The sequence below is a fragment of the Micropterus dolomieu genome, linkage group LG20 (genome assembly GCF_021292245.1).
Source record: "Micropterus dolomieu isolate WLL.071019.BEF.003 ecotype Adirondacks linkage group LG20, ASM2129224v1, whole genome shotgun sequence".
NCBI lineage: Eukaryota > Metazoa > Chordata > Actinopteri > Centrarchiformes > Centrarchidae > Micropterus > Micropterus dolomieu.
In genome coordinates, this window is record NC_060169.1 from 14,052,810 (window position 1) to 14,064,868 (window position 12,059).

The following is a 12,059-nucleotide window of genomic DNA, read 5'->3' on the forward strand; positions in this document are numbered from 1 at the left end:
ACAACCAAAGCCTGCATCTGTTTGATTCTGTACCTGCAGAAGAGCTGAGTTGGACTCAAAACATTGTACTTTTCCTAAAATAAAATAAATTCTAAACTGTTTTTTCCATTTTGTTAACCAACACTGTCAAACTGACACTTTGGACATGGATTACTGAAATCATGTCCTGTGGTCTGATGAGACCAAGATAAACTTATTGGTGTCAAGCATGTGTGGCAGCAACCAGGTGAGGAGTGAGGAAGACAAGTGTGTCTTGCCTACAGTCAAGCATGGTGGTAGGAGTGTCATGGTCTGGGGCTGCATGAGTGCTGCCGGCACTGGGGAGTTACAGTTCATTTTGAGAACCATGAACGCCAACTTATGTACTGTGACATACTGAAGCAGAGCAGGATCCCCTCCCTTTGGAGAGTGGGCCGCAGGGCAGTATTCCAACATGATAACGACCCCAAACACACCTCCAAGATGACGTAAAGGTGATGGACTGGCCAAGCATGTCTCCAGACCTAAACACTACTGAGCATCTGTGGGGCATCCTCAAATGGAAGGTGGAGGAGCGCAAGGTCTCTAACATCCACCAGCTCCGTGATGTCGTCATGGAGGAGTGGAAGAGGACTCCAGTGGCAACCTGTGAAGCTCTGGTGAACTCAATGCCCAAGAGGGTTAAGACAGTGCTGGAAAATATGGAAAATAACACACAATATATTGACACTTTGGGCCCAATTTGGACATTTTCACTTACGGGTGTACTCACTTTTGTTGCCAGCAGTTTAGACATTAATGTCTGTGTGATGAGTGATTTTGAGAGGACAGCAAATTTACACTGTTATGCAAGCTGTACACTCACAACTTTACATTGCAGCAAAGTGTCATTTCTTCAGTGTTGTCACATGAAAAGATATAATCAAATATTTACACAAATGTGAGGGGTGTACTCACTTTTGTGAGATGCTGTATATACCGTTGGGTGGTTTCAATTAAAACAAAGCATCATATTGTATAATCTCTTTGTGTGTTTTCTATGTAAAAACTTAATTTGTAAAAAGTTAATGTGAACTACAAGTAACCCAAATTTGTATTCATTAAGTACTCACAGTACTTGAGTAATCTACTTAGATACTTAGTTAGTCGTCACAGTTTTAATTATTATTATTAATTAAAGGTTACTTCTATTTCAAAGAAGTTAAATCTCTGTAGCCACCTTTGTGAGAATTATTGCAGGTTTTGAGAATGAATGAGGGTTACAGAGACAGAAATTATAGGCCAAAAGAAGAAGGCCTCTGCAGAAGCACAATGTTAACTGATGTGAACACTTCTGTCTTTCTCTCATTTCTCTCTGTGACAGTGCGTCTCTCTGAACTTCACCACATTCCTGTCCTTACCAGCACATTGCATGCATACCACAGTTATCCCTCCTTTCCCTCTCTCCTCTCACTTTCTTGTCTTGTTTTCACTCGTTGTGTTCCCTTTTCATCTTATACAGCGTGCACATGGGTTAGCACAGGATAAAGCATTATGTAGTGGGTAAATCCCTTTGGGGAAAGGTGATGAGTCAGGTAGATCCGCATGTGTGCCTGCATGTGTGTGGGAGGAAGAGAAGAGACTCTCAGGTTTAGTGATAGCCTCAAAGAGGGGAAACACTGTGGTAGTCGACAGTGAGCAGGTAGTCAGATGTGTGATATTCTCTGATTTTGAAGTGCTGATGGAATAAGAAATCCAGATCACATCTCGTCCTGATCTGGGAATTAGTCAGATATTGCCTACGTCTATGCTACTTTCCTCTTCTTTTTAAGCTCCTCTCCTGCTTTCCTGTAACACCTTCTCTTTGTAACTTTGCTCTCTGTGCTTCTCACACATTCCTCCGTCCCTCCTCCTCACTTTTCGACTCTGTCACCATGGATATTGGTGGCTTGACGACGGTGGTGGCCAACTCTGCCTACATCTCGGCCCGTGGGAGCTTTGATGGCACTGCCAACCCTGCATTCAACCGAGACAAGAAGTACCACTCCCGCCTGAAGCTGCCTCACATCACAGTGTGTGAGGGCCTGCGGGAGACTTTGGATCTGGGCTTCCAGACAGTCTGTGTGGAGCAGCCCATTGGCAAACGTCTCTTCCAGGAGTTCCTAGACTCCAATAACGAGTATAAAGGCCCCTGCCGTGTGTGGAAGGATATTGAGGAATACAACAATGCTGAGGATGAAGATCGTGTCATGAAAGCAAGCAAGATCTTGTCCCGGTATATGGAGCCGGGCGCCAAGTATTTCTGCCCCTTCCTGCCAGAAAACGGTATCACAAAGGTCAAAGAGAAACACCAAGAGGCAGGAGACGATCTTTTCAATGAGACTATGGACAATGTGATGGACTTCCTCAAGGAAGTGCCCTACACTTTCTTCCTGGAGAGTATGTATCTGAAAAGGTTTCTGCAGTGGAAGTGGTTGGAGATGCAGCCCATGGGAGAGGATTGGTTTTTGGATTTTCGCGTATTGGGTAAAGGCGGTTTTGGGGAAGTGTCTGCCTGTCAGATGAAGGCCACAGGGAAACTGTACGCCTGCAAAAAGCTCAACAAGAAGAGGCTGAAGAAGAGAAAAGGCTTTGAGGTAAGGGATCAGATCATGATCAAGTCCTTTCTCCTCAGAGAAAGAGTGGTAATTCTGTAGAGAAATACAGAAGACCTCAGTTAGATTACGTTCCAGTTTGTGCTGTGGTTGAAATTTGGATTCACGAGTTGTGGTCCAGTTTGTCTCTTGCCCCCCGGGCCTTCTATGTACAGTATCTGTGTAATCCCCCCCTCCAAACTACAGTCAGATGGATCCTAATAAGGCGATGTAAGGCACCTTTGGCTTATATGATTAGTGCCGTCAGCATTAGAATATTTTGATCTTCTTATAAAGTGTCAGTCCTGCGATGTTTATAAATGGAGCAGCCCTGGAGTGGATTTCCTAATCTTCTGCTCAGAAACAAAACAGAGATAATAATATGTCTATAACTTTAGTGGGGGTCTTCAATGACTCTGAAAATGTTGCTAAAATTATTGTTGCTAACCATTTTTCATTAGTTTACTGTGCCTCCACAGATTAAACAAAATATTTAAAGTATGCTCTCCATATAAGTTTCTGTAAAGTATTTACACTGATATTGCTACACCAGGATGATCAAAGTCAATACAATACAACATGGTAAAAGTCATGCTGGTTAGCTCTGTATACGCCTACTTATTGGCTATGGGACAAACACGCTTTGTGTACATGAAAATGGATTTGCCCAAAAAAACAGACATGTTTTTAATATTTACCTTATCTTTTTAAATGTTTGATTGATTGAAAAGTGCTCTACATTCAAATGCAATCATATCTATTGTAAAATTACTTCTCTCAAGTAATGACGTCAGAGCTTCCCTCCATCATTTGACATGACAGAGCGCTGAAACTACCTTTGGTGGAAGAAATATTCAGGTCCTTTACTTAAGTACAAGAAAAAAATGTACTTAAAGTATCAAAACAAAAAGAATGGCTCCTTTCAAAGTGTTATAATAATAGGTCTAAATAATATATTATTCAGTTTTTATCACTAACAAATACATGTAAGAGCATTTTAATGTTGTAAATGTGGAGCCAACATTAGATACTTTTAATACTAGATAGATAGATAGATAGATAGATAAATAGATAGATAGATAGATAGATAGATAGATAGATAGATAGATAGATACTTTATTTATACCGAGGGAAATTCAAGTATCCAGTAGCATACAAAACATACATACATTAAACATACATTAAACCTATATTAAAATAGAATTAAAATTAAAATAACTTATAACACAGTACAACAGTGCAAAAACAGTAAACAGTGCAAAATGGAGTGCAGATGGAGGTAGAAATTGTTCTTTTGTCTATTGTGCTCCCTGCCATGACTAGGAGCTGTTGTACAGTCTGATGGCCAGGGGGGACGAAAGAGTTTTTAAGTCTGTTGGTGGAGCTGGGCTGGGACAGCAGTCTGCCACTGAACACACTCCTCTATCCGAGAAGGTGTTGTGCAGAGGGTGGTGGGCGTAGTCCAGTATGGACAGGAGTTTGTTCAGGGTCCTTCTTTCTGCCACTGTCACTAGGGAGTCCAGCTCTGAGCCCACCACTGAACCAGCTCTCCTCACCAGTCTGTCCAGTCGACCGGCGTCTCTCTTCTTGCTGCTCCCTCCCCAGCAAACTACAGCATTAAAGAGGACGCTGGCCACCACAGACTGGTAAAACATCTGCAGCAGTTTTTTTTTTTTGCAGATGTTGAAGGACCCCAGTCTTCTCAGGAAGTACAGACAGCTCTGCCCTTTCCTGTGGAGAGTGTCCATATTTTCTGTCCAGTCCAGCTTGTCATCCAGCTGCAGCCCCAGATATTTATAAGTCCTGACCACCTCCACATCGACCACCTCGATGGACACAGGTTGGAGATGTGGTTTCTTCCTTCTGAAGTCCACCACCATCTCCTTGGTCTTGGAGGTGTTCAGCTGCAGGTGGTTGGTCCTGCACCACCTCACGAAGTCCTCTACCAGGCTCCTGTACTCCTCCTCCTGTCCATCCTTGATACAGCCAACTATCACAGTATCGTCTGAGTATTTCTGCATGTGGCAGAGCCCGGTGTTATACTGGAAGTCAGATGTGTACAAGGTGAAGAGGACGGGAGAGAGCACGGTCCCCTGTGGGGCTTCGGTCCTGCTGACCACAGTGTCTGACGTGTGGCCCTTCAGTCTGACGTACTGTGGTCTCTCTGGATACTACTGGATAGATGTAAAAAGTAACTTGTAAATGTAAGTTTCAAATAAATGTAGTGGGGTTAAAAGTATAAAGTAGCACAGAATGGAAATACTCAAGTAAAATATGTATGTAAAAATTGTACCAAAGCACAGTACTTGTTTCTTTCAACTTCGGTTCATTGCAAAAATCAAATCAATTCTATCAACCAGAGATCCAGAATTACTAATCCATACCGCTATTTTTTCTTTGTTTTCTTTTTTTACATCTTGACTACTGCAATGCTCTTGCCCTGTCCCGTCTGCATCTAGTGCAAAACGCTGCTTACCAAAAACTAACCATAGACCTCGCATCGCACCAATCCTTGCATCCCACCACTGGCTCCCTATAAAGTGTAGAAATGATTTCAAAATATTGCTCGCATACAAGGCACTTTGGGGTCTTGCCCCTTCATTCATTTGCGAATGTTTCCATCCCTATTCCACCTCTAGGCCACTCAGATCATTTTTATACTGTGCACCCTGGAACAATCTTTCCCCATCTGTTAGATCAGCTGAGTCTGTAAACTGCTTTAAAAAACCCATTTTTACCAAATGGGCTTCCCTGCAGCGTGGCTGTAATATAATAATTTTTCTGTATATTGCTATATATTTTATGTATGTTGTTTATTTTTGTCTGTGCAGCACTTTGTAACTTTGTAAGTTTTAAAAAGTGCTATATAATTAAAATCTTACTTACTTACTTGAATAGATGTACTTTGTCACATTCCACCACTGGAAACTACTTCCACGTATGCTAATGCCTGACAATGTTGTCCTACAACTCCTTCAACAGCAAGGAAATGAAAAGAAAGCATCAATTAAGAGTAAATCTGCCGTGTAGTCCAGCTGAACTACTTAGCCATCTTTGTACGAGATGACTTCTAGGCTATTTTGGTTATGGCGGTGAAGGACAGCCAAAGAAACACTGGCCCTGAGCATGGCGGTAAACATCCACAATACATTAAAATACACAGCATTACGAATGTTAGCTGAACGTAGACAGCACATTTGTTAACAAGTTCAGATGGACACCATAATAACATTGTGTCATGTTATTATGTCAAGACCACCAACTCAAATACTGTAATGTAATGTTTGTGATTTCATCTCGGCAAGCTAAATAGCTACAGATAAATTATGCATATGTACAGATGGGAATGTTTGTGTCTTTAATTAAAGATGACAGTAACCTAGTGTGATGTAAGCACTGTACATATCTAACCTGCTGTCCCTTCCTGTCCTGTAGGGGGCCATGGTGGAGAAGAGGATCCTGGCTCGAGTTCACAGCAGGTTCATTGTCTCTTTGGCTTACGCCTTCCAGTCAAAAACAGAGTTGTGTCTGGTCATGACCATCATGAACGGAGGAGACCTGAGGTTAGCTCTCATTCACACTCACTGACATGCTGACCATAATATCTGTTTTAATATAGGGATTATGCCTTTATATTTATTCATGCAGTGTAAAAAATGGACCGGCCTAGCCTGATGTTTGTCCACAGTCCCATTCTCTTTTTTACAGATTGTCTTAAATGCCCCATGAATGATGTATTTAGTTCTTGGATAAACCTATATATATGTAATCATATTATAATTACTATTTTGAAGTTTAATGTGTTTATACAACAAATGTTTATACACTCCTTGACCCTACACCCTCTGTCTTATGCCATTAGGTATCACATTTATAACGTGGATGAGAACAACCCGGGGTTGGACGAGCCGCGGGCCTGCTACTACACTGCTCAGATCATCCAGGGCCTGGAGCACCTCCACCAGAAGAGGATCATCTACAGAGACCTCAAACCAGAAAATGTGCTGCTGGATAATCAAGGTCAAACACTCCTGTAAAAAAAAGGAAAGATGTGGTCTCTTGTGTTTGGTGCTGAAGACTTCAGGTTCCTCTGGGAGTTCAACAGTGAAATATAGGGTGCTGACTGATTAGATTGGACCACTACAATATTAAATTAAAAGAATAGTTAGAAATTTTAGAAGATTTGCTTAACTTACTTGCCGAAAGTTAGGTGAGAAGATTAATGCCACTCTTATATCTGTCTGTTGTTATGTTTGAGCCAGGAGAAGGTTAGCTTAACGTTAGCATAAAATGGCAAACTGTGGTTTTATCGGGTGACTTCCTGGAGTACTGATCAGAGCCAGGCTAGCTGTTTCCTCCTGTTTCCTGTCTTTATGCTAACATATACGCTCAGCTAACCGTTTCCTGGCTCCTGCTGTCACACTATTCCTTTTAAACAATCAAATTTAAGCCTCCAATCACTTGTAAAGAATACAAAATTGTGCTTTTACTGGGATGAAATTTTAGCCCCTCACCTTGACTTTAAAAACATGTCCCATTCATTTATGGTCTCTTGAGGTCAAAACACACACTGGTCTGTATAAACACACTAAACCACACACATACACTTAAAGTACACACTGTGTCTTGCTCCTAACACAAGGACGTCTTTCAGTTATCAAGTTTCAAGTCAGAAACGTGGTGTGCAGGTCAACATTCATATCTGTGACGTGCACAGCTCTTGACATTACCCTGGTGTTTGTTCTCACAGGTAACGTCCGTATCTCTGACCTTGGTCTGGCTGTGGAGCTGGCTGAGGATCAGTACAAAATCAAAGGCTACGCTGGGACTCCAGGTAAAGTCGGAAAAAAATCACCAAAACTGGCATTTACTTGGTTGTAGCTGCTTATTCAGCAGGGTCTATGAACAAAACCCATACATGTACATTGTATTCTACACACTACTGTGTACACAGACTACAAAGAAACAATGTATACAGGTTGCACAGCTGCCATTAGCTCTCCAGCCATTGTTACCTGAATGACTGGACTGAACCGATCCTGCCACTTTATAATAGAGCACAATGATTACATAGAGCAAGTATCTGCCCTAAAATACTATTCATGCTCATAGCATGAATGATTAGTAATGACACAACAAAGATGTATATGTGCTCTATCTGGTATTGTTGTTTTAACTCCTATTTTGTAAAAAGAAACACTATATTGTGTGTGTGTGTGTGTGTGTGTGTGTGTGTGTGTTTGTGTGTGTGTGTGTGTGTGTGTGTGTGTGTGTTGGGAAATCTGAGAAACAACAGGTAGACCACAATGGAAAGAGATCAAATTTAAAGAAAATATTAAAAAGTACAACATATTAGACGGTAGCTTAATGTGTACCATTTGTTCAACATGTAAAAACTCAATCTGCAAAGTAACCAGTGATTGCAGCCATGAAAACATTTGTAGGAGTAAGAACAAGTTTTCCCTCTGAAATGCAGGATAGTATAAGTATTAAGTTGCACAAAAATAGAAACACTGAAGTAACAGGTACAGTAATTTGCACAGTACAGATTTAGTCACTAAAATATTATCAAAAAAGTAAATTTTAGATCTATTTAGCAGTTTAATTAGAAATGGATCCTTTTTGATTTATCCAAATGAATGTCCACTCGCTAACTGAAAGGTCATGACCTCTTTTCTCTAACATGCAGGTTTTATGGCACCAGAGCTGCTGAAAGGAGAGGAGTATGACTACTCTGTAGATTACTTCACTCTTGGGGTCACTCTGTATGAGTTTATGGCTGCCAAAGGACCCTTCAGGTCCCGAGGAGAGAAGGTAAAGATTCTATTTATGATCTTGTCTGTTTTACCTATTCTCAATCCACGTTTTTAGCTGTTTTTAAATTTTTGTGTGTGTGTGTGTGTGCTTAAAACATGTTTATGTTTGTTCTTTTGGCTCCATTTTTCTCTGCCTCTTTCCTCACAGTCTTCTTAGCTCTTACTTCTTTATTTTATATGGTGTTTAAACCAGCTTTTAATAAAACTGTGTGATCAACTGAACTGTGTGATAACAGATTTTTAAGATTTGGCAGCTGAACTTTGCCCACTTGTGGCCTGATGCTGATACTGCTGTGAAATCTGAAGCACTGGCCCCTCATTTAACCAGTAATAATTTAACCAGAAGTAACCAGAAGTACTCATGTATTTTACTTAAGTAAAAGTAGCAATACCCCTCTTTATACTTTCCAACAAGTAAAAGTACTACAGTCAAGATTTTATTAAATTTACAAAGTATACGATGTACTAACTATTTTATATAATGTTGGATAGTTTAATCTATAGCACTGTAAACATATATATCACATACTTTGTTTATAACATTTTAATCTGCCAAGTAACGAGTAACTACCAGGTATAGCTGTCAAATAGATGGAGTGGAGGAAAAAGTAAGTTTGCCTCAGAAATATTTAGTGGTGTTGAAGTATAAAGTAGCATACAATTGAAATCATCAAGTAAAGTATGAGTATCTCAAAATTAAACATAAGTAAATGTCCACTTTCCACTGCATTTAACTTTAAAGAGAACTGTCACAATTGCTGCATTTTATTAGAAATTTACACATTAAGCATGCCATTTATGTACATCAATATAGATATTTACTTTATAGAGGGTTTACAGTGGTATTGTTCAGGATATTTGGAGGACTGTGCATGTGCATAAACCTGAATGGCATGAATTTACCTGCACGTTCTGCAGATAAATAATAAGCTACAACACTGGAAGCAAATGCCTGAATTTCTGGGGCAGTCACAGACTTTAAAGAAGAAAAGGGTGTTAAAGTTAGATTAAGTGCAGGTTTTAAATGAGAGGTAGAAATTCATTGCTGCTTCTCTTCTTTGTGCTGTTTCAAGGTTGAGAATAAGGTGGTAAAGCAGCGGATTCTGAATGATCCAGTAACTTATCCAGAGAAGTTCAGCGAGAACGCTCGGTCCATCTGTGAGGGTCTGCTGGTCAAAGAAGTCGACAAGAGGCTCGGCTTCAAGAACGGATCATGTGATGAGCTCAGGGCGCATCCCTTTTTCAGCGAGATCAACTGGAGGAAACTCAATGCAGGTCTGTTTCAGACAGTCTATTTGCATATTGCATTAATATACACATATGTTTCTGCTGTTTCATCACAGTTTTATTTACTTTCTGCTCACTCATTTTGTTTTCAAATATTAAATTATTATTATTATTATTATTAATTATTTAAATATATTTTAAATAATGATTTTTGTTTTTTGTTCTAATATATCATACTGCCTACGTATGGATGTTTTAATATTTTATGGTGTTGGTACAGTAGGCCTACATTATGTATAGCCTATATATAATCGTATATATACAATATTTACTTATGGCTCATCATGTAAAAACACCTAGACTGCAGTTTTTCTGTTTAATCTTGAAGAAGATTCTCTTTTAGTTGATAAGTTTCACTTGTAGAAACAGTGTACTGACACCACTTCACAAGTCAACTATGTGCTCAAATAATTAGAAACATTTAACATAACAGCGACAGTAAGTGACTTGTGTAAGAGTTGCTTTTTTATTCAAGCAATATGCATCCAAAAAAGATATTGTAGTTATTTAATAAAAAGGAGTTTTGTGGATTTTATGCGCTTTAATAGCAATTGTACTATTTACTGAGATATTAAAGGCCCTGAAAATCTATTTCTTGAATCAGCTTCTTACTTTGAGCAGTGAGGTCCGACAGGAGCACAAACAGTGCTGAAATTTGATTCATTTTGGCTTTTTCACAAGATAGTTTTGTATTTTTTCTTATGCTAACTGGTTTGAAGTAAAAAAAAAAAAAATAACGATGATGTCAAATATTTCTGTGCACCAATCAGGCTTCAGTCGTGGGGACAGGTGTGATATTGCCAGGACACTGTCAATCACATTGGTCAAAACACACCCACACAGTCATGATTAAGGGGGATAGATCGATTTTTAGATAGAAACTCTTAATGAAAAATAAATGAAAGTTGTTTTTTTCTGAAGTATAAGTTCATGGATGCACATTCAGTTGTGCATATTTAATGTTATAGAGAAATACTTTTATTATTTCAAGAAGCCAGATGTCCATTAAACGCTTCGTAATCCTTTCTGATGAACTCAAACACTTTACGCTGATGGTGAAAAGTTATTTGGGGGATCCTGGTGGCTCAGTTGACTGAGGCTCTTACCATAAGACTGGGACTTCTTGCCAGCTTTGTCTGTCTTGTCAGGATAGATTATGTACTCAAAGGTGGAAAAAAGACCAGAACACAGTGCTTGACTGCATCTTCCTGTGTTGTGTCTCCTCAGGGATCCTTACACCCCCTTTTGTGCCCGACTCCAAGACAGTTTATGCCAAGGACATCGATGATGTTGGGGCCTTCTCCACAGTTAAAGGCGTGCAGATGGAAGACAAGGACATTGACTTTTTTGATGAGTTTGCCTCAGGGAACATCCCCATCCCCTGGCAGGAGGAAATGATCGAGACAGGGATCTACGGTGAGCTCACAATCTGGGGACCCGGCGGGGCTTTGCCCAATGACCTGCGGCGTGAATCCATCCTGGAGCAGCCACCCAAGTCCTCCACCTGCACGGTGTCGTAAGAGGAGCATAACAACTGAAGTAAATGGGTGATTTTACATGAACTGTTTATCAATCAATCAATCAAACTTGATTTCTTACACAATTTTTGTACAGTATTTCAGTACAGGGTAGTGGTGGATCTGAATCAAAATTTACATTATTGATGATGATGATAAAGTCTTTATGGTGTAAAGCACTTTGAGCTGCATTTTATGTGTGAATTTGACCAGCAGTGCAGCTCTAATAAAAAATTAGATACCGTATTACCCGCAGCCTATTGTCCAGGGTTTTTTTGTTTGTTTTTTTGCTACAATGCTAGCCAAGGTTCCCCAGTGCAGTTATTTAATTGTCCAACGTCTGACGCAAGCTTTAACAAACCTTTACTGTTAAATCATGTTCAGTTTATGTGGACTGATAATGTTTTCCATGCATTATGTAATTGTCTGTTTCTAACTTTGTAGTACTGTTGGATATTTTTTTTTGTGGTAGATGAATGAATGATGAATAATTATGTCTGTCAGTGTGAAAGAACTGCAGGTAAATAAGAGTATTTATATTTCCTTCCAGTCATTACAAGCCCAGATTGTGCTGATCTCTGGTTTTATTTGGTTGCCATGTGAGCTGACGGCTGCTTTCTTTCCTCTTCATGTGTTTATAACACTTTCTCAGATACGTTTCAAATGACAAATCAAATTACATGATACACACATCTTTTGAACACATTTGCAGCAATGTTTTGCACTTTTTGCTTCTCCAATGTGTTATAATAGTTTTGCAGCTTCTGAAGTGTATAATAATAAGCTTGAATACTTTGCTTCAGAGATGTTAATGAATTTAAATAAATATTTTTGCCTTTAAGAATCAC

General features: G+C 39.6%; 1 protein-coding gene across 1 annotated transcript; it reads left to right on the forward strand.

Annotated features, from left to right (window-relative positions):
* The first annotated feature begins 1,892 nt into the window (after window positions 1-1,892).
* On the forward strand, window positions 1,893-11,670 carry grk1a (G protein-coupled receptor kinase 1 a). The gene is made up of 7 exons (XM_046032802.1): window positions 1,893-2,594; window positions 6,027-6,154; window positions 6,454-6,611; window positions 7,342-7,425; window positions 8,281-8,405; window positions 9,481-9,682; window positions 10,922-11,670. Exons 1-7 carry the CDS (start codon window positions 1,893-1,895, stop codon window positions 11,212-11,214), a joined length of 1,692 nt encoding a protein of 563 aa, XP_045888758.1. The 3' UTR covers window positions 11,215-11,670.
* Window positions 11,671-12,059: the final 389 nt, after the last annotated feature.